The 22,163-nt window shown below is 65.9% G+C and overlaps 1 protein-coding gene across 5 annotated transcripts; it reads left to right on the top strand.

The window, feature by feature from the left end:
- Positions 1 to 91: 91 nt before the first annotated feature.
- On the top strand, positions 92 to 19,982 carry TLCD3B (TLC domain containing 3B). 5 transcript variants are annotated; one of them, XM_065048016.1, is made up of 5 exons: positions 2,775 to 3,081; positions 5,045 to 5,128; positions 9,010 to 9,232; positions 12,048 to 12,143; positions 19,556 to 19,979. In XM_065048016.1, the coding sequence occupies exons 1-5, from the start codon at positions 2,795 to 2,797 to the stop codon at positions 19,874 to 19,876; spliced, it is 1,011 nt and encodes a 336-aa protein (XP_064904088.1). In that variant the 5' UTR covers positions 2,775 to 2,794; the 3' UTR covers positions 19,877 to 19,979. The 5 variants fall into 5 exon arrangements, with proteins under 5 accessions (XP_064904090.1, XP_064904087.1, XP_064904086.1 ...); XM_065048018.1 differs by lacking the exons at positions 5,045 to 5,128; positions 12,048 to 12,143; positions 19,556 to 19,979 and adding exons at positions 92 to 426; positions 18,036 to 19,546 and having other exon boundaries at positions 2,961 to 3,081; XM_065048014.1 differs by lacking the exons at positions 12,048 to 12,143; positions 19,556 to 19,979 and adding an exon at positions 18,036 to 19,530 and having other exon boundaries at positions 2,767 to 3,081.
- Positions 19,983 to 22,163: the final 2,181 nt, after the last annotated feature.

The following is a 22,163-nucleotide window of genomic DNA, read 5'->3' as shown; positions in this document are numbered from 1 at the left end:
TTAAACGTGTAATTAAAGGAGCGGTTTGTTGTATATTCAGCCGCCTTATGATAATGAGCTCCGCCCACCTCATTAACATTCACCCCGCCCATCCGCTGCGGCTACGCCGCCGGCCACGCCCCGCGGTCGCCACGGCAACGCAGGAGCGGCTTCCTATTGGGCGGCAGCGGGGAGACCACGCCCCTCGCCACGCCGTCCCGCTCTGCCCGGCAACGCTACCGCTTCGGCCCTTTCTATTGGCCGCGCGGCGGCCAATGAGAAAGCGCGGCGGCGCGCATGCGCGGTGCTCGCCCGTTGCCGTGGCGACGCGCGGCCTGAGGGCGGGCGGGAGGCGGCGCGTATGTAAATGTATGTAAATCTATGCAAATGAGCGCGGGGGCGGGGCCTGCTGGACAGACATGAGCTCCGGAGTGAGGGGAGAGGCCGGTGAGCTGCAAATTTATGCAAATGAAGGGGCGGGGGCTGGGAGGAGGGGGCGGGGCCTGAGGGGAGGGGTGAGGCCTGAGGAGGGCGGGGTAGCGCCGGTCACCGCCCTTTGTGAAGCCCCGCCCCCCCGGCTGGCCCCGCCCTATATCAAGCCACACCCCCTTTAGGCCCCGCCTCTCAGGCAGTGCTGACCCCAGTTCAAGCCCCACCCCCTTTGGGCTCCGCCCCCCTTGTGCCCCGCCCCTCGTGGCCCCGCCCCCCAACCATTGAACCCCTCGGTCTGGTGCTGTTCAACCTCAAGCCCCGCCCCCTTTGGGTCCCGCCCACCTTAGGCCACGCCCACTATAGCCTTCACCCCTGTAGACCCCGCCCTCCAGAGCAGCCCTGCCCTGACACAGACCCCGCCCTTAGCCCCGCCCCCTTTCTAACCCGCCCCTTTAGGCCCCGCCCCCCAGACGGCGCTGTCCCCACTTCAAGCCCCGCCCTTAGCCCCGCCCCCTTTAGGCCCTTCCCCCGCCCATGCCCGTCTCTCAGGCCCCGCCCCCTTTAGGCCCCGCCCCTTTATGTCCCGTCCCCACATCAACCCCCGCCCTTATCCCCGCCCCCTTTAGTCCCCGCCCCCGTCCACACCCCCTGGCGGCACTGCCTATGTCATCCCTCGCCCTTAGCCCCGCCCCCTTTAGTCCCCGCCCCTTTCTCTCCCTCCCCCCCCGGGGCGGTGCTTTCCCCACCTCACCCTCCGCCCCTTTGAAGCCACGCCCCTTTTAGTCCCCGCCCCCTTCCCCACCCCCTGGCGGCACTGCCCTATCAAAACCCCGCCCTTAACCCCGCCCCCTTTAGTCCCCGCCCCCTTCCCCACCCCCTGGCAGCACTGCCCAATCTCAACCCCCGCCCTTAACCCCGCCCCCTTTCCCTCCTTCCCCCCCACCCCCCGGGGGCGGTGCCTTCCCCACCTCACCCCCGCCCCCTTTGTAGCCACGCCCCTTTTAGTCTCCGCCCCCTTCCCACCCCCTGGCGGCACTGCCCCGTCTCAAACCCCGCCTTTAGCCCCGCCCCCTTTAGTCCCCGCCCCCTTCCCCACCCCCTGCCGGCACTGCCCCATCTCAAACCCCGCCCTTAACCCCGCCCCCTTTAGTCCCCGCCTCTTTCTCTCCCTCCCCCCCCCGGGGCATTGCTTTCCCCACCTCACCCCCAGCCCATAACCCCGCCCCCTTTAGTCCCCGCCCCCTTCCCCACCCCCTGGCGGCACTGCCCCATCTCAATCCCCGCCCTTAACCCCGCCCCCTTTAGTCCCCGCCCCTTTCCCTCCCTCCCCCCCGCCCCCCGGGGCGGTGCTTTCCCCACCTCACCCCCCGCCCCCTTTGAAGCCACGCCCCCTTTAATCCACGCCCCCTTCCCCACCCCCTGCCGGCACTGCCCAATCTTATCCCCGCCCTTAACCCCGCCCCCTTTCCCTCACTCCTCCCCCGGGGCGCTGCTTTCCCCACCTCAACCCCCTGCCCATAGCCCCGCCCCCTTTAGTCCCCGCCCCCTTCCCCACCCCCTGCAGGCACTGCCCATCTCAATCCCCGCCCCCTTTCCCTCCCTCCCCCCCACCCCCCGGGGGCGGTGTTTTCCCCACCTCACCCCCCGCCCCCTTTGTAACCACGCCCCTTTTAGTCTCCGCCCCCTTCCCCACCCCCTGGCGCTGCTTCCCCACTTCAACCCCCGCCCTTAACCCCGCCCCCTTTCCCTCCCTCCCCCCGCCCCCCGGGGGCGGTGTTTTCCCCACCTCACCCCCCGCCCCCTTTGTAGCCACGCCCCTTTTAGTCTCCGCCCCCTTCCCCACCCCCTGGCGGCGCTACCCCATCTCAACCCCTCCCTTAACCCCGCCCCCTTTAGTCCCCGCCCCTTTCCCTCCCTCCCCCCCGCCCCCCGGGGGCGGTGCTTTCCCCACCTCACCCCCCGCCCCCTTTGAAGCCACGCCCCCTTTAGTCCCCGCCCCCTTCCCCACCCCCTGCAGGCACTGCCCCATCTCAATCCCCGCCCCCTTTCCCTCCCTCCCCCCCACCCCCCGGGGGCGGTGCTTTCCCCACCTCACCCCCCGCCCCCTTTGAAGCCACGCCCCTTTTAGTCTCCGCCCCCTTCCCCACCCCCTGGCGCTACTTCCCCACCTCAACCCCCTGCCCATAGCCCCGCCCCCATTAGTCCCCGCCCTCTTCCCCACCCCCTGCCGGCACTGCCCCATCTCAATCCCCGCCCTTAACCCCGCCCCCTTTCCCTCCTTCCCCCCCACCCCCCGGGGGGCGGTGCTTTCCCCACCTCACCCCCCGCCCCCTTTGTAGCCACGCCCCTTTTAGTCTCCGCCCCTCCAGGCCCCGCCCCGGCCATGGCCCCCCCCGGGGCGGCGCTGCTGCTGTGCGCCGGGCTCTGGCTCCCGCTCTGCTCGGGGCTCCCGGGGGTCCCGGGGGTCCCGCTGCCGGGATCCGCGGGGTCCGTGGGGTCCGTGGGGTCCGTGGGGTCCGCGGGGTCCGCAGGGTCCGTGGGGTCCGCAGGGTCCCCGGTGCTGCCGTTCTCCGCCGGGCTGCTGTTCTTCCCGGGGCTCTTCGTGCTCGGTCGCTGCGTCCTGCGCCGCCTGCGCTGCCCGGAGCCGCACGCCGAGATCCTGGCGGCGAGGTGGGGACACGGCGGGGACGACGGGGACTCGGACGCCTGGGTCCCTTGGTGGGGGGGGTGACCCGAACGCCTGGGTCCCTGTGTCCCCCGGGACACCTGGGTCCCTTACAGGGGATGACTCGGACGCCTGGGTCCCTTGGAAGGGGCGGCGAGGTGGGGACACGGCGGGGACAACGCAGACTCGGACGCCTGGGTCCCTTGGTGGGGGGGGGTGACCCGAACGCCTGGGTCCCTGTGTCCCCCCGGACACCTGGGTCCCTTGCAGGGGATGACTCGGACGCCTGGGTCCCTGTCTCCTCCCGGACACCTGGGTCCTTTGCAGGGGATGACTCGGACGCCTGGGTCCCTTGGTGGGGGGGGTGACCGGGACACCTGGGTCCCTGTGTCCCCCCGGACGCCTGGGTCCCTTGCAGGGGATGACTCGGACGCCTGGGTCCCTGTGTCCCCCCAGACGCCTGGGTCCTTTGCAAGGGATGACTCGGACGCCTGGGTCCCTTGGTGGGGGGGTGACCCGAACGCCTGGGTCCCTGTGTCCCCCCGGACGCCTGGGTCCCTTGCAGGGGATGACTCGGACGCCTGGGTCCCTGTCTCCTCCCGGACACCTGGGTCCCTTGCAGGGGATGACTCGGACGCCTGGGTCCCTTGATGAGGGGGGTGACCCGGACGCCTGGGTCCCTGTGTCCTCCCGGACACCTGGGTCCCCTGCAGGGGATGACTCGGACGCCTGGGTCCCTTGGTGGGGGGGATGACTCGGACGCCTGGGTCCCTTGGTGGGGGGGTGACCCGAACGCCTGGGTCCCTGTGTCCCCCCGGACGCCTGGGTCCCTTGGAAAGGGCGACCCGGACGCCTGGGTCCCTTCATGGGGGGGGTGACCGGGACGCCTGGGTCCCTGTGTCCCCCCGGACACCTGGGTCCCTTGCAGGGGATGACTCGGACGCCTGGGTCCCTTGATAGGGGGGGTGACCCGAACGCCTGGGTCCCTGTGTCCCCCCGGACGCCTGGGTCCCTTGCAGGGGATGACTCGGACGCCTGGGTCCCTTGGTGGGGGGGGTGACCCGGACACCTGGGTCCCTGTGTCCCCCCGGACACCTGGGTCCCTTGCAGGGGATGACTCGGACGCCTGGGTCCCTTGGTGGGGGGGGGTGACCCGAACGCCTGGGTCCCTGTCCCCCCCGGACACCTGGGTCCCTTGCAGGGGATGACTCGGACGCCTGGGTCCCTGTCTCCTCCCGGACGCCTGGGTCCCTTGGTGGGGGGGACGACCCGGACGGGGTCACGGGGACAGCGGGGGGATGGGATGGGGACACAGGGCGTGGGGACAATGACACCGCAGGGCCAGGGAGGGGACGTGGGGACAATGATGGGGCTGGGGACAGGGACACTGTGGGGACTCCGGGGGTGACCCTGGGGACAAGGACCCCCCAGGGACAGGGACACAGGGACAGCTCAGGGACAGTGTCCCCATGTCCCCCTGTCCCCATGTCCCCCTGTCCCCATGTCCCATATCCCCATATCCCCCTGTCCCCATATCCCATGTCCCCATATCCCATGTCCCCATGTCCCCCAATGTCCCCATGTCCCCCAATGTCCCCGTGTCCCCATATCCCCCTGTCCCCCTGTCCCATGTCCCCCTGTCCCCCTGTCCCCATGTCCCCATATCCCCATTGTCCCCATTGTCCCCATATCCCCATTGTCCCCCTGTCCCCATGTCCCCATTGCCCCCATTGTCCCCATTGTCCCCATGTCCCCATATCCCATGTCCCCATGTCCCCATGTCCCCATTGTCCCCATGTCCCCCTGTCCCATGTCCCCATCTCCCCATGTCCCCAATGTCCCCATGTCCCCATGTCCCATTGTCCCATTGTCCCCATATCCCATATCCCCCTGTCCCCATGTCCCCATATCCCCATGTCCCCATGTCCCCATATCCCCCAATGTCCCCGTGTCCCCCCGTGTCCCCAGGCTGGTGTCCTCGGTTCAGGCCGTCATGGCGTCCACGGCCGGGTACATCATCTCGTCCTCGTGTCACCACGTCATCGACGACCAGTGAGTGACCCGCGCCCACGGGTGACACTGGGGGACACGGGGGGACACCCCTGGGGGACCGCGGTTCAGCACTGGACAGCGCCCGGACGCCTGGGTCCCTTGCTGGGGGAGCAACCCGGACGCCTGGGTCCCTTGCAGGGGATGACTCGGACGCCTGGGTCCCTGTCTCCTCCCGGACACCTGGGTCCCTTTCTCCTCCCGGACGCCTGGGTCCCTTGCAGGGGATGACTCGGACGCCTGGGTCCCTTGGTGGGAGGGGGCGACCCGAACGCCTGGGTCCCTGTGTCCCCCCAGACACCTGGGTCCCTGTCCCCCCCGACACCTGGGTCCCTTGCAGGGGATGACTCGGACGCCTGGGTCCCTTGGTGGGGGGGGCAACCTGGACACCTGGGTCCCTGTATCCCCCCGGACGCCTGGGTCCCTGTCCCCCCCCGGACACCTGGGTCCCTTGCAGGGGATGACTCGGACGCCTGGGTCCCTGTCTCCTCCCGGACACCTGGGTCCCTTTCTCCTCCCGGACACCTGGGTCCCTTGCAGGGGGTGACTCGGACGCCTGGGTCCCTTGGTGGGGGGGGGCGACCTGGACACCTGGGTCCCTGTCCCCCCCGGACACCTGGGTCCCTTGCAGGGGATGACTCGGACGCCTGGGTCCCTTGGTGGGAGGGGGGTGACCCGGACACCTGGGTCCCTTGCAGGGCATGACTCGGACGCCTGGGTCCCTTGGTGGGGGGGGTGACCCGAACGCCTGGGTCCCTGTGTCCCCCCGGACACCTGGGTCCCTTGCAGGGGATGACTCGGACGCCTGGGTCCCTTGGTGGGAGGGGGTGACCCGGACGCCTGGGTCCCTTGGTGGGAGGGGGGTGACCCGGACACCTGGGTCCCCTGCAGGGGGTGACTCGGACGCCTGGGTCCCTTGGTGGGGGGGGTGACCCGGACACCTGGGTCCCTGTATCTCCCCGGACGCCTGGGTCCCTTGCAGGGGATGACTCGGACGCCTGGGTCCCTTGGTGGGGGGGGTGACCCGGACACCTGGGTCCCTTGGTGGGGGGGGTGACCCGGACGCCTGGGTCCCTTGGAAGGGGTGACTCGGACGCCTGGGTCCCTTGGTGGGGGGGGCGACCCGGACACCTGGGTCCCTTGGTTTGGGGACGAACCGGATGCCTGGGTCCCTTGATGGGGGGGGCGACCCGGATGCCTGGGTCCCTTGATGGGGGGGCGACCCGGATGCCTGGGTCCCTTTGGAGGGGAAGGTGACCCGGACGCCTGGGTCCCTTGCAGGGGGGGGGAGGGGATTAAGCAGCAGCAGCTGCGCGGGGGCTCAGCCCAGATTAACCCGGACGCCTGGGTCCCCTGGTGGGGGAGGGGCGGCTCGGACGCCTTGGTCACTTAATCCGGACGCCTGGGTCCCCTGGTGGGGGAGGGGGACACTGGATGCCTGGGTCCCCCCCAAATTGGGTCCACAAGATCCCCCGAACGCCTGGGTCCCCTAAATGGGGTCCCCATGGATGCCGGGGTCCCTGTCACCCGCCCCGGACGCCTGGGTCCCTGTCACCCGGACGCCTGGGTCCCTGTCGCCTCCCGGACACCTGGGTCCCTGTCACCACCTGGGTCCCTTTCCCCCCCTGGACTTCTGGGTCCCTCCCGAACGCCTGGGTCCCTCCCGGACGCCTGGGTCCCTTTCCCCCCTGAACTCCTGTGTCCCTCCCAGACTCCAGTGTCCCTCCCGGACTCCTGGGTCCCTCCCGGACGCCTGGGTCCCTTTCCCCCCTGAACTCCTGTGTCCCTCCCAGACTCCAGTGTCCCTCCGGACTCCTGGGTCCCTCCCGGATGCCTGGGTCCCTTTCCCCACTGGACTCCTGTGTCCCTCCCAAACTCCTGTGTCCCTCCCGAACGCCTGGGTCCCTCTGGACGCCTGGGTCCCTTTCCCCCCCGGACTCCTGGGTTCCTCCAGAACACCTGGGTCCCTTTCCCCCCTGAACTCCTGTGTCCCCCCCGAACGTCTGGGTCCCTCCCGGACTCCTGGGTCCCTCCCGGATGCCTGGGTCCCTTTCCCCCCCGGACTCCTGTGTCCCTCCCGAACTCCTGGGTCCCTCCCGAACGCCTGGGTCCCTTTCCCCCCTGGACTCCTGTGTCCCCCCTGGACACCTGAGTCCCTCCCGGATGCCTGGGTCCCCCCCGGACTCCTGGGTCCCCCCCGGACTCCTGGGTCCCTCCCGGACGCCTGGGTCCTCCGGAACACCTGGGTCCCTTTCCCCCCCGGACTCCTGTGTCCCCCCTGAACTCCTGGGTCCCTCCCGAACGCCTGGGTCCCTTTCCCCCCTGAACTCCTGTGTCCCCCCCGAACGCCTGGGTCCCTCCCGAACACCTGGGTCCCTCCCGAACACCTGGGTCCCTTTCCCCCCCGGACTCCTGTGTCCCCCCTGAACTCCTGGGTCCCTCCCGGACGCCTGGGTCCCTCCCTGATGCCTGGGTCCCTTTCCCCCCCGGACTCCTGTGTCCCCCCTAAACTCCTGGGTCCCTCCCGAACGCCTGGGTCCCTCCCGAACGCCTGGGTCCCTTTCCCCCCTGGACTCCTGTGTCCCTCCCGGACGCCTGGGTCCCCCCCGGACGCCTGGGTCCCTTTCCCCCCTGGACTCCAGTGTCCCTCCCAGACTCCAGTGTCCCTCCCGGACACCTGGGTCCCTCCCGGATGCCTGGGTCCCTCCCGGATGCCTGGGTCCCTTTCCCCCCTGGACTCCTGTGTCCTCCCTGGACACCTGGGTCCCTCCCGAACGCCTGGGTCCCTTTCCCCCCTGGACTCCAGTGTCCCTCCCGAACGCCTGGGTCCCTTTCCCCCCTGAACTCCTGTGTCCCTCCCGGACTCCTGGGTCCCTCCCGAATGCCTGGGTCCCTTTCCCCCCTGGACTCCTGTGTCCCTCCCGAACACCTGGGTCCCTTTCTCCCCTGGACGCCTGGGTCCCTCCCGGATGCCTGGGTCCCCCCCGGACTCCTGGGTCCCTTTACCCCCTGGACTCCTGTGTCCCTCCCGGACGCCTGGGTCCCTTTTCCTTCTGGACTCCTGTGTCCCCCCTGGACGCCTGGGTCCGTCCCGGACGCCTGGGTCCCTCCCGAACGCCTGGGTCCCTTTCCCCCCTGAACGCCTGGGTCCCTCCCGAACTCCTGGGTCCCTCCCGAACACCTGGGTCCCTTTCCCCCCTGAACTTCTGTGTCCCTCCCGAACTTCTGTGTCCCTCCCGGACGCCTGGGTCCCTTTCCCCCCTGAACTCCTGTGTCCCCCCTGAACGCCTGGGTCCCTCCCGAACTCCTGTGTCCCTCCCGGACGCCTGGGTCCCTTTCCCCCCCGGACTCCTGTGTCCCCCCTGAACTCCTGGGTCCCTTTCCCCCCTGAACTCCTGTGTCCCCCCCGAACGCCTGGGTCCCCCCCGGACGCCTGGGTCCCTCCCGAATGCCTGGGTCCCTCCCGAATGCCTGGGTCCCTTTCCCCCCCGGACTCCTGTGTCCCCCCCCGAACGCCTGTGTCCCTCCCGAACTCCTGGGTCCCTCCGGAACACCTGGGTCCCTTTCCCCCCCGGACTCCTGTGTCCCCCCTGAACTCCTGGGTCCCTCCCGAACGCCTGGGTCCCTCCCAGACTCCAGTGTCCCCCCCGAACGCCTGGGTCCCTTTCCCCCCCGGACTCCTGTGTCCCTCCTGAACTCCTGTGTCCCTCCCGAACGCCTGGGTCCCTCCCTGATGCCTGGGTCCCTTTCCCCCCTGAACTCCTGTGTCCCTCCCGGACGCCTGGGTCCCTTTCCCCCCCGGACTCCTGTGTCCCCCCCGAACTCCTGTGTCCCCCCCGAACGCCTGGGTCCGTCCCGGACGCCTGGGTCCCTCCCTCCCGCAGGCACTGGCTGGCCTCCTGGTACCCTCCGTTCGCCGTGCCGTACTTCATCTACGACGTGTACGCCATGTTCCTGTGCCACCGGCACCGCGCGCGCGTCAAGGGCCACGAGGAGGCGGCCGCGCCGGCCCCGCTGCGCCGCGCCGCCCTGGCCTTCCTGCGCCGGGACCCGCTCATGGTGCTGCACCACGCCGCCATGGTGCTCGTCTGCTTCCCCGTGGCCACCGTGAGTCCCTTGGGGACGTTGGGGACACCTTGGGGACACCTTGGGGACATGGGGTGGACGTCCTCATGGAGCCACCATGAGCCACCATGAGGCCCATAAGTGCCGTGGGGCTCGTCATGGGTCCCATGGGGCTCATCTGTGTCCCCATGGGGACAAGGACACCTTGGGGACACCTTGGGGACACATTGGGGACACCTTGGGGACAAGGACATGGGGCTGGGGACACCATGGGGACATGGGCTGGACGTCCTCATGGAGCCACCATGAGCCACCATGAGACCCATAAGTGCCATGGGGCTCATCATGGGTGCCCATGGGGACAAGGACACCTTGGGGACACTTGGGGACACCTTGGGGACAAGGACAAGGGGCTGGGGACACCATGGGGACATGGGGTGGACATCCTCATGGAGCCACCATGAGCCACCATGAGGCCCATGAGTGCCGTGCGGCTCGTCATGGGTGCCCATGGGGCTCATCTGTGTCCCCATGGGGACAAGGACACCTTGGGGACACCTTGGGGACACCTTGGGGACATGGGGTGGACGTCCTTATGGAGCCACCATGAGCCACCATGAGGCCCATGAGTGCCGTGGGGCTCGTCATGGGTGCCCATGGGGACAAGGACACCTTGGGGACACTTGGGGACACCTTGGGGACAAGGACATGGGGCTGGGGACACCTTGGGGACACCTTGGGGACATGGGATGGACGTTCTCATGGAGCCACCATGAGGCCCATGAGTGCCATGGGGCTCGTCATGGGTCCCATGGGGCTCGTCTGCCACCGTGAGTCCGTTGGGGACGTTGGGGACGTTGGGGACACCGTGGGGACATTGGGGACACCTTGGGGACACCTTGGGGACATGGGCTGGACGTCCTCATGGAGCCACCATGAGCCACCATGAGACCAATAAGCACCATGGGGCTCGTCTGCTTCCCCGTGGCCACCATGAGTCTGTTGGGGACATTGGGGACATTGGGGACACCTTGGGGACACCTTGGGGACATGGGATGGACGTCCTCATGGAGCCACCATGAGCCACCATGAGCCACCATGAGGCCCATGAGTGCCATGGGGCTCATCATGTCTGCCCATGGGGACAAGGACACCTTGGGGACACCTTGGGGACACTTGGGGACACCATGTGGACACCATGGGGACACTTGGGGACAAGGACAGGGGGCTGGGGACACCTTGGGGACATGGGGTGGACATCCTTATGGAGCCACCATGAGCCACCATGAGGCCCATAAGTGCCATGGGGACAAGGACACCTTGGGGACACCTTGGGGACACTTGGGGACACTTGGGGACAAGGACAGGGGGCTGGGGACACCATGGGGACATTGGGGACACCTTGGGGACATGGGGTGGACGTCCTTATGGAGCCACCATGAGCCACCATGAGGCCCATAAGTGCCATGGGGCTCGTCATGGGTGCCCATGGGGACAAGGACACCTTGGGGACACTTGGGGACACTTGGGGACAAGGACGTGGGGCTGGGGACACCGGGGGGTTGTGTGGAAGCGCTGTGCCCCTCATGTCACCTCATGTGCCCTCATGTCCCCCCATACCCGCCTCTCCCCATGTCCCCTGTCCCCATGTCCCCATGTCCCCTTGTCCCCATGTCCCCATTGTCCCCATATCACATGTCCCCATGTCCCCATTGCCCCCATTGTCCCCATTATCCCCATTGCCCCCATTGTCCCCATGTCCCCATTGCCCCCATTGTCCCCATATCCCCATGTCCCCCTGTCCCCATGTCCCATATCCCCATTGTCCCTATGTCCCCATGTCCCCCTGTCCCCATGTCCCCATTGTCCCCCTGTGTCCCCTCGTGTCCCCATGTCCCCCTGTCCCCATGTCCCCCTATCCCATGTCTCATTGTCCCCATTGTCCCCATATCCCCATGTCCCCATTGTCCAAATTGTCCCCCTGTCCCCATTGCCCCCATATCCCCATGTCCCCATGTCCCCATTGCCCCCATTGTCCCATATCCCCATGTCTTCATGTCCCCATGTCTCCCTCTCCCCATATCCCCCTGTTCCCATGTCCCCATTGTCCCCATGTCCCCATTGTCCCCATGTCCCCAATGTCCCCATTGTCCCCATTGTCCCCATTGTCCCCGTGTCCCCATTGTCCCCATGTCCCCATGTCCCCATTGTCCCCATTGTCCCCGTGTCCCCATTGTCCCCATTGTCCCCATGTCCCCATGTCCCCAATGTCCCCATTGTCCCCATGTCCCCAATGTCCCCATTGTCCCCATTGTCCCCATTGTCCCCATGTCCCCATGTCCCATATCCCCATGTCCCCATGTCCCCATGTCCCCATGTCCCCATTGTCCCCATGTCCCCATGTCCCATGTTCCCATATCCCATGTCCCCCTGTCCCCATTGTCCCCATGTCCCCATGTCCCCATGTCCCCATTGTCCCCATTGCCCCCATTGTCTCCATTGTCCCCATTGCCCCCATTGTCCCCAATGTCCCCATGTCCCCATGTCCCCCTGTCCCCATGTCCCCCTGTCCCCATATCCCCATATCCCCATGTCCCCATGTCCCCATTGTCCCCATATCCCCATGTCCCCATGTCCCCATATCCCCAAATCCCCATGTCCCCCATATCCCCATGTCCCCATTGTCCCCAATGTCCCCATGTCCCCGTTATCCCCATTGCCCCCATTGTCCCCACTGTCCCCATGTCCCCATTGCCCCCATTGCCCCCATTGCCCCCATTGTCCCCATTGCCCCCATTGCCCCCATTGTCCCCATCACCCCCATTGTCCCCATTGTCCCCATGTCCCCTGTCCCCAGCTGTGGCGCCAGGGCAAGGGTGATTTCTTCCTGGGGTGCCTCCTGCTGGCCGAGCTCAGCACCCCCTTCGTCTGCCTGGGCAAGGTGCTCATCCTGGTAAGAGCCTGACCCCGATGTCCCCAAATGTCCCCAATGTCCCCAAATGTCCCCAATGGCCCCAATGGCCCCAATGGCCCCAATGACCCCGATGTCCCCAATGGCCCCAAATGTCCCCAAATGTCCGCAATGGCCCCAAATGTCCCCAAATGTCCGCAATGGCCCCAATGGCCCCAATGACCCCAATGTCCCCAATGGCCCCATGGCCCCAATGGCCACAATGGCCCCAATGGCCCCAAATGTCCCCGATGGCCCCAATGGCCCCAATGACCCCAAATGTCCCCAATGACCCCAATGGCCCCAATGTCCCCAATGGCCCCAATGTCCCCAATGGCCCCAATGACCCCAATGACCCCAATGGCCCCAATGGCCCCAATGTCCCCAATGTCCCCAATGGCCCCAATGACCCCAATGACCCCAATGGCCCCAATGGCCCCAAATGTCCCCAATGGCCCCAATGGCCCCAATGTCCCCAATGGCCCCAAATGTCCCCAATGGCCCCAAATGGCCCCAAATGTCCCCAATGGCCCCAATGGCCCCAATGGCCCCAATGGCCCCAATGTCCCCAATGGCCCCAATGGCCCCAATGGCCCCAATGGCCCCAAATCTCCCCAATGGCCCCAATGGCCCCAAATGGCCCCAATGGCCCCAATGACCCCAATGTCCCCAATGTCCCCAATGACCCCAATGGCCCCGATGTCCCCAATGGCCCCAATGGCCCCAATGTCCCCAATGGCCCAAAATGTCCCCAATGGCCCCAATGGCCCCAATGGCCCCAAATGTCCCCAATGGCCCCAATGGCCCCAATGTCCCCAAATGTCCCCAATGGCCCCAATGGCCCCAATGGCCCCAATGACCCCAATGACCCCAATGGCCCCAATGACCCCAATGTCCCCAATGACCCCAATGTCCCCAATGTCCCCAATGACCCCAATGTCCCCAATGGCCCCAATGGGCCCAATGGCCCCAATGGCCCCAATGACCCCAATGGCCGCAATGGCCCCAATGGCCCCAATGGCCCCAAATGTCCCCAATGGCCCCAATGGCCCCAATGTCCCCAATGTCCCCAAATGTCCCCAATGGCCGCAATGGCCCCAATGGCCCCAATGGCCCCAAATGGCCCCAATGACCCCAATGGCCCCAATGGCCCCAAATGTCCCCAATGGCCCCAATGTCCCCAATGACCCCAATGGCCCCAATGGCCCCAATGGCCCCAATGGCCCCAATGGCCCCAAATGTCCCCAATGTCCCCAATGGCCCCAAATGGCCCCAATGACCCCAATGGCCCCAATGTCCCCAAATGGCCCCAATGGCCCCAATGGCCCCAAATGGCCCCAATGACCCCAATGGCCCCAATGGCCCCAATGGCCCCAATGGCCCCAATGACCCCAATGGCCCCAATGTCCCCATTGTCCCCAATGGCCCCAATGGCCCCAATGGCCCGAAATGGCCCCAATGGCCCCAATGGCCCCAATGGCCCCAAATCTCCCCAATGGCCCCAATGTCCCCAATGTCCCCAATGACCCCAATGTCCCCAATGGCCCCAATGACCCCAATGGCCCCAAATGTCCCCAATGGCCCCAATGTCCCCAATGGCCCAAATGGCCCCAATGTCCCCAAATGTCCCCAAATGGCCCCAATGGCCCCAATGGCCCCAATGTCCCCAATGGCCCCGATGTCCCCAAATGTCCCCAAATGTCCCCAATGACCCCAATGTCCCCAAATGTCCCCAAATGGCCCCAATGGCCCCAATGGCCCCAATGACCCCAATGTCCCCAATGTCCCCAATGTCCCCAATGACCCCAATGTCCCCAATGACCCCAATGTCCCCAATGGCCCCAATGGGCCCAATGGCCCCAATGGCCCCAATGACCCCAATGTCCCCAATGGCCCCAATGGGCCCAATGGCCCCAAATGGCCCCAATGACCCCAATGGCCCCAATGGCCCCAATGGCCCCAATGGCCCCAATGGCCCCAAATGGCCCCAATGACCCCAATGGCCCCAATGGCCCCAATGGCCCCAATGACCCCAATGTCCCCAATGGCCCCAATGACCCCAATGACCCCAATGGCCCCAATGACCGCAATGTCCCCAATGGCCCCAATGGCCCCAAATGTCCCCAATGGCCCCAATGGCCCCAATGGCCCCAATGACCCCAATGGCCCCAATGTCCCCAATGTCCCCAATGGCCCCAAATGGCCCCAATGTCCCCAATGGCCCCAATGACCCCAATGGCCCCAATGGCCCCAATGGCCCAAATGGCCCCAATGGCCCCAAATGTCCCCAATGTCCCCAAATGTCCCCAAATGGCCCCAATGTCCCCAATGACCCCAATGGCCCCAATGGCCCCAATGGCCCCAATGGCCCAAATGGCCCCAATGGCCCCAAATGTCCCCAATGGCCCCAATGGCCCCAATGTCCCCAAATGTCCCCAAATGTCCCCAATGGCCCCAATGGCCCCAATGTCCCCAATGTCCCCAAATGGCCCCAATGGCCCCAATGGCCCCAATGGCCCCAAATGTCCCCAATGGCCCCAAATGGCCCCAATGTCCCCAATGTCCCCAATGTCCCAAATGTCCCCAAATGGCCCCAATGACCCCAATGGCCCCAATGGCCCCAATGGCCCCAATGGCCCCAATGTCCCCAATGGCCCCAATGACCCCGATGTCCCCAATGTCCCCAAATGTCCCCAATGGCCCCAATGGCCCCAATGGCTCCAATGGCCCCAATGTCTCCAAATGTCCCCAATGGCCCCAATGGCCCCAATGACCCCAATGTCCCCAATGGCCCCAAATGTCCCCAATGTCCCCAATGGCCCCAATGACCCCAATGTCCCCAATGGCCCCAAATGTCCCCAAATGTCCCCAATGGCCCCAATGGCCCCAATGGCCCCAATGGCCCCAATGGCCCCAATAGCCACAATGGCCCCAAATGTCCCCAATGTCCCCAATGACCCCAATGACCCCAATGTCCCCAATGACCCCAATGACCCCAATGGCCCCAAATGGCCCCAATAGCCCCAATGGCCCCAATGTCCCCAATGGCCCCAATGTCCCCAATGTCCCCAATGGCCCCAAATGGCCCCAAATGGCCCCAATGTCCCCAATGTCCCCAAATGTCCCCAATGGCCCCAATGACCCCAATGGCCCCAAATGTCCCCAAATGGCCCCAATGTCCCCAATGTCCCCAAATGTCCCCAATGGCCCCAATGGCCCCAATGACCCCAATGTCCCCAAATGTCCCCAATGTCCCCAATGTCCCCAATGGCCCCAATGGCCTCAAATGTCCCCAAATGTCCCCAAATGTCCCCAATGGCCCCAATGGCCCCAATGTCCCCAAATGTCCCCAATGTCCCCAATGGCCCCAATGTCCCCAATGGCCCCAAATGTCCCCAATGGCCCCAATGGCCCCAAATGTCCCCAATGGCCCCAATGACCCCAATGGCCCCAATGGCCCCAATGACCCCAATGGCCCCAATGGCCCCAATGGCCCCAAATGGCCCCAGTGACCCCAATGGCCCCAATGGCCCCAATGGCCCCAAATGGCCCCAGTGACCCCAATGGCCCCAATGGCCCCAATGGCCCCAACCCCCGTGTCCCCATGCCCCCCTCCCCCCCACCATGGGGTGCCCCATGCCTGGTTTTGGGGCGCAGCTGGAGCTGCAGCACCTGGAGCTGCACGAGAACATCTGGGGTGACCCTGGGTCCCTCCCGCACTCTTGGGTCCCTTCCCCGGACTCCTGGGTCCCTCCCGCACTCCTGGGTCCCTCCCGAACTCCTGGGTCCCTTCCCCGGACTCCTGGGTCCCTCCCGAACTCCTGGGTCCCTCCCCTGGACTCCTGGGTCCCTCCCGAACTCCTGGGTCCCTCCTGAACTCTTGGGTCCCTCCCGCACTCCTGGGTCCCTCCCCCGGACTCCTGGGTCCCTCCCACACTCCTGTGTCCCTCCTGCACTCCTGGGTCCCTCCCCTGGACTCCTGGGTCCCTCCCCTGGACTCCTGGGTCCATCCCAAACTCCTGGGTCCCTCCCCGAACTCCTGGGTCCCTCCCGCACTCCTGGGTCCCTCCCAAACTCCTGGGTCCCCTATTTAGGTCCCTCCCGAACTCCTGGGTCCCTCCCAAACTCCTGGGTCCCTCCCGCACTCCTGGGTCCCTTCCCCGGACTCCTGGGTCCCTCCCGCACTCCTGGGTCCCTCCCGAACTCCTGGGTCCCCTATTTAGGTCCCTCCCGAACTCCTGGGTCCCTCCCAAACTCCTGTGTCCTCTCCCGAACTCCTGGGTCCCTCCCGAATACTGGGTCCCTCCCGCACTCCTGGGTCCCTTGGGGCACTCCTGGGTCCTTCCTGAACACCTGGGTGCCCTAGTTGGATCCCTCCCGAACACCTCGCTCCCCCATTTAGGTCCCTCCCGAACTCCTGGGTCCCTTCCCCGCACTCCTGGGTCCCTCCCCTGGACTCCTGTGTCCCTTGGGGCACTCCTGGGTCCCTCCCCCATATTTCGGGGTACCCCATGTGTTTGGGGGCGCAGCTGCAGCCCATCTGGGGTGTCCCTGTGTCCCTGTGTCCCCATATCCCTGTGTCCCCCAACCCCCCTGTACCTGAACTCCTATGTCCCCTGGGGCACTCCTGGGTCCCTTGGGGCACTCCTGGGTCCCCCATGATTTGGGGGTGCCCCAAGGCGGTTTGGGGGCGCAGCTGCAGCACATCTGGGGTGTCCCTGTGTCCCCCATCCCCCATGTCCCCATATCCCTGAGTCCCCCAACCCCCCTGTACCTGTTTCCCTTGGGGCACTCCTGGGTCCCTTGGGGCACTCCTGGGTCCCCCATGGTTTTGGGGTGCCCCAATGCGGTTTGGAGGCGCAGCTGCAGCCCATCTGGGGTGTCCCTGTGTCCCCCATCCCCCATGTCCCCATATCCCTGAGTCCCCCAACCCCCCTGTACCTGAACTCCTGTGTCCCCTGGGGCACTCCTGGGTCCCTTGGGGCACTCCTGGGTCCCTCCCCCATATTTCGGGGTACCCCATGTGTTTGGGGGCGCAGCTGCAGCCCATCTGGGGTGTCCCTGTGTCCATGTGTCCCCATGTCCCTGTGTCCCTTACCCGCACTCCTGTGTCCCCTGGGGCACTCCTGGGTCCCTTGGGGCACTCCTGGGTCCCTCCCCCATATTTCGGGGTACCCCATGTGTTTGGGGGCGCAGCTGCAGCTGCAGCCGCAGCCCATCTGGGGTGTCCCTGTGTCCCCATGTCCCTGTGTCCCCATATCCCTGAGTCCCCCAACCCCCCTGTACCTGAACTCCTGTGTCCCCTGGGGCACTCCTGGGTCCCTTGGGGCACTCCTGGGTCCCCCACGGTTTGGGGGTGCCCCAATGCGGTTTGGGGGCGCAGCTGCAGCCCATCTGGGGTGTCCCTGTGTCCCCCATCCCCCATGTCCCCATATCCCTGGGTCCCCCAACCCCCCTGTACCTATTTCCCTTGGGGCACTCCTGGGTCCCTTGGGGCACTCCTGGGTCCCCCATGATTTGGGGGTGCCACAAGGCGGTTTGGGGGTGCAGCCGCAGCCCATCTTGGGTGTCCCTGTGTCCCCCATCCCCCATGTCCCCATATCCCTGAGTCCCCCAACCCCCCTGTACCTGAACTCCTATGTCCCCTGGGGCACTCCTGGGTCCCTTGGGGCACTCCTGGGTCCCTCCCCCATATTTCGGGGTACCCTAAGGTGGTTTGGGGGCACAGCTGCAGCCCATCTGGGGTGTCCCTGTGTCCATGTGTCCCCATGTCCCCATATCCCTGTGTCCCCCAACCCCCCTGTACCTGTTTCCCTTGGGGCACTCCTGGGTCCCTTGGGGCACTCCTGGGTCCCCCACGGTTTCGGGGTGCCCCAATGCGGTTTGGGGGCGCAGCTGCAGCTCCAGCACAAGAACATCTGGGGTGTCCCTGTGTCCCCCATCCCCCATGTCCCCATATCCCTGAGTCCCCCAACCCCCCTGTACCTATTTCCCTTGGGGCACTCCTGGGTCCCTTGGGGCACTCCTGGGTCCCTCACGGTTTCGGGGTGCCCCAATGCGGTTTGGGGGCACAGCTGCAGCCCATCTGGGGTGTCCCTGGGTCCCTTAATGCCCATGTCCTCATATCCCTGTCTCCCTTACCCGCACTCCTGTGTCCCCTGGGGCACTCCTGGGTCCCTTGGGGCACTCCTGGGTCCCCCACGATTTGGGGGTGCCCCAATGCGGTTTGGGGGCGCAGCTGCAGCTCCAGCACAAGAACATCTGGGGTGTCCCTGTGTCCCTATGTCCCCGTATCCCTGTGTCCCTTACCCGCACTCCTGTGTCCCCTGGGGCACTCCTGGGTCCCTTGGGGCACTCCTGGGTCCCTCCCCCATATTTCGGGGTACCCCATGCGTTTGGGGGCGCAGCCGCAGCCCATCTGGGGTGTCCCTGGATCCCTTAATGCCCATGTCCCCATATCCCTGGGTCCCCCAACCCCCCTGTACCTGAACTCCTGTGTCCCCTGGGGCACTCCTGGGTCCCTTGGGGCACTCCTGGGTCCTCCATGATTTGGGGGTGCCCCAATGCGGTTTGGGGGCGCAGCCGCAGCCCATCTGGGGTGTCCCTGTGTCCATGTGTCCCCATGTCCCCATATCCCTGTGTCCCCCAACCCCCCTGTACCTGCACTCCTGTGTCCCCTGGGGCACTCCTGGGTCCCTTGGGGCACTCCTGGGTCCCTCCCCCATATTTTGGGGTACCCTAAGGCGGTTTGGGGGCCCAGTTGCAGCCCATCTGGGGTGTCCCTGGGTCCCTTAATGCCCATGTCCTCATATCCCTGTCTCCCTTACCCGCACTCCTGGGTCCCTTGGGGCACTCCTGGGTCCCCCGTGATTTGGGGGTGCCCCAATGCGGTTTGGGGGCGCAGCTGCAGCTGCAGCACAAGAACATCTGGGGTGTCCCTGTGCCTCCAACCCCCCTATACCCACACTCCTGTGTCCCTTCCCCGCACTCCTGTGTCCCCTGGGGCACTCCTGGGTCCCTTGGGGCACTCCTGGGTCCCCCATCATTTCGGGGTGCCCCAATGCGGTTTGGGGGTGCAGCTGCAGCCCATCTGGAGTGTCCCTGTGTCCCCCATCCCCCATGTCCCCATATCCCTGAGTCCCCCAACCCCCCTGTACCTGTTTCCCTTGGGGCACTCCTGGGTCCCTTGGGGCACTCCTGGGTCCCTCCCCCATATTTCGGGGTACCCCATGTGTTTGGGGGCGCAGCTGCAGCCCATCTGGGGTGTCCCTGTGTCCCCCATCCCCCATATCCCCATATCCCTGAGTCCCCCAACCCCCCTGTACCTGTTTCCCTTGGGGCACTCCTGGGTCCCTTGGGGCACTCCTGGGTCCCCCACGGTTTTGGGGGTGCCCCAATGCGGTTTGGGGGCGCAGCTGCAGCTCCAGCACACTCTGCTGCACCGTGTGAACGCTCTGCTGCTGCTGGGGACGTTCCTGCTGTGCCGGGTGCTGCTGTTCCCGTTCCTGTACTGGGCGTACGGGCGGGCGCGGGGGGTCCCGTTTTTGGGGGTCCCCCTGGCCCTGCCCCCCCAGGTCAACGCGGCGGCCGCGGCGCTGCTGGCCCCGCAGCTCTACTGGTTCCTGCTCATCTGCAGGGGGGCCTGGAGGCTGCTGCGCCCCCGCCCGGGGACCCCCACGGGGACCCCCACGGGGACCCCCCGAGACGCGCGGGGACCCACGGACCCCCCGACTTGACGCGGGAGCACCTGGGAGCCCCCCGGGACCCCAAAAACAACATGGGACCCCCAGACCCCAAAACCAACATGGGACCCCCTGAGACCCCCCAGGACCCCAAAACCAACATGGGACCCCCAGACCCCAAAACCCAACATGGGACCCCAAAGCCAACATGGGACCCCCAGACCCCCCCAGACCCCAAAACCAACATGGGACCCCCAGACCACCCAACATTAGGACCCTGTGAGACCCCCCCCAGACCCCAAAACCAACATGGGACCCCAAAACCCAACGTGGGACCCCAAAACCAACATGGGACCCTCTGAGACCCCCCCAGACCCCAAAACCAACATGGGACCCCCAGACCCCCCAACATTAGGACCCCCCGGGACCCCAAAACCAACATGGGACCCCCTGAGACCCCCCCAGACCCCAAACCCAACATGGGACCCCCTGAGACCCCCCAACATTAGGACCCCCCGGGACCCCCAAAAACAACATGGGACCCCCAGACCCCCCCAGACCCCAAAACCAACATGGGACCCCCAGACCCCCCAACATTAGGACCCCCCGGGACCCCAAAACCAACATGGGACCCCCAGAGACCCCCCCAGACCCCAAAACCAACATGGGACCCCCTGACCACCCAACATTAGGACCCCCCAGGACCCCAAAACCAACATGGGACCCCCTGATCCCCCCAGACCCCAAAACCAACATGGGACCCCCTGACCACCCAACATTAGGACCCCCACGGGGACCCCCACGGGGACCCCCCGAGACGCGCAGGGACCCACGGACCCCCCGACTTGACGCGGGAGCCCCTGGGAGCCCCCCGGGACCCCAAAACAACACGGGACCCCCTGACCCCCCCAGACCCCAAATCCAACATGGGACCCCCAGACCCCCCAGGACCCCAAAAACAACATGGGACCCCCTGACCCCCCAACATGACACGGGACCCCCTGAGACCCCCCAGACCCCAAAGCCAACATGGGACCCCAAACCCAACATGGGACCCCCTGACCCCCCCAGACCCCAAAACCAACATGGGACCCCCAGACCCCCCAGGACCCCAAAACCAACATGGGACCCCCTGAGACCCCCATACCCCAAAACCACATGGGACCCCCTGACCACCCAACATTAGGACTCCCCGGGACCCCAAAACCAACATGGGACCCCAAAACCAACATGGGACCCCAAAAACAACATGGGACCCCCAGACCCCCCAACATTAGGACCCCCTGGGACCCCAAAACCAACATGGGACCCCCAGACCCCCCCAGACCCCAAAAACAACATGGGACCCCCAGACCCCCCAACATGACACGGGACCCCCTGAGACCCCCCCAGACCCCAAATCCCAACATGGGACCCCCAGACCCCTCAACATTAGGACCCCCTGGGACCCCAAAACCCAACATGGGACCCCAAAGCCGACATGGGACCCCCTGAGACCCCCCCAGACCCCAAAACCAACATGGGACCCCCAGACCCCAAAACCCAACATGGGACCCCCTGACCACCCAACATTAGGACCCTGTGAGACCCCCCCCAGACCCCAAAGCCAACATGGGACCCCCTGAGACCCCCCAACATTAGTACCCCCTGGGACCCCAAAACCCAACGTGGGACCCCCTGACCACCCGACATTAGGACCCCCAGCACCCCAAAGCCAACATGGGACCCCCAGACTCCCCCAGACCCCAAAACCAACATGGGACCCCCGGACCCCCCGACTTGACGCGGGAGCCCCTGGGAGCCCCCGGGACCCCCAAAAACAACGTGGGACCCCCAGACCCCCCCAGACCCCAAAACCAACATGGGACCCCCAGACCCCCCAACATGACACGGGACCCCCTGAGACCCCCCCAGACCCCAAATCCCAACATGGGACCCCCAGACCCCCCAACATTAGGACCCCCTGGGACCCCAAAACCCAACATGGGACCCCAAAGCCGACATGGGACCCTCTGAGACCCCCCCAGACCCCAAAACCAACATGGGACCCCCAGACCCCAAAACCCAACATGGGACCCCAAAGCCAACGTGGGACCCCCTGAGACCCCCAGACCCCAAAACCCAACATGGGACCCCAACACCAACATGGGACCCCCTGAGACCCCCAGACCCCAAAACCAACATGGGACCCCCTGACCCCCCAACATTAGGACCCCCTGGGACCCCAAAACCAACATGGGACCCCAAACCCAACATGGGACCCCCAGGCCCCCCAACATTAAGACCCCCTGTGACCCCCAAAACCAACATGGGACCCCCAGAACCCCCAACATTAGGACCC

The sequence above is a fragment of the Columba livia genome, unplaced genomic scaffold (assembly GCF_036013475.1).
Source record: "Columba livia isolate bColLiv1 breed racing homer unplaced genomic scaffold, bColLiv1.pat.W.v2 Scaffold_1747, whole genome shotgun sequence".
Lineage (NCBI taxonomy): Eukaryota > Metazoa > Chordata > Aves > Columbiformes > Columbidae > Columba > Columba livia.
The sequence above is the reverse complement of the archived record's forward strand: the minus strand, read 5'-3'. Positions and strand labels throughout refer to the sequence as shown.

What these genes read in the sequence shown, in the direction of transcription:
- TLCD3B (XM_065048014.1), top strand. Translation starts at nt 2,795, where the DNA reads ATGGCCCCCCCCGGGGCGGCGCTGCTGCTGTGCGCCGGGCTCTGGCTC. An exon ending in CACCACGTCATCGACGACCA is followed by an intron (nt 5,129 to 9,009) that starts GTGAGTGACCCG and finishes TCCCTCCCGCAG; the next exon opens with GCACTGGCTGGCCTCCTGGT. An exon ending in TCTGCTTCCCCGTGGCCACC is followed by an intron (nt 9,233 to 18,035) that starts GTGAGTCCCTTG and finishes TTGGGGGCGCAG; the next exon opens with CTGCAGCTCCAGCACAAGAA.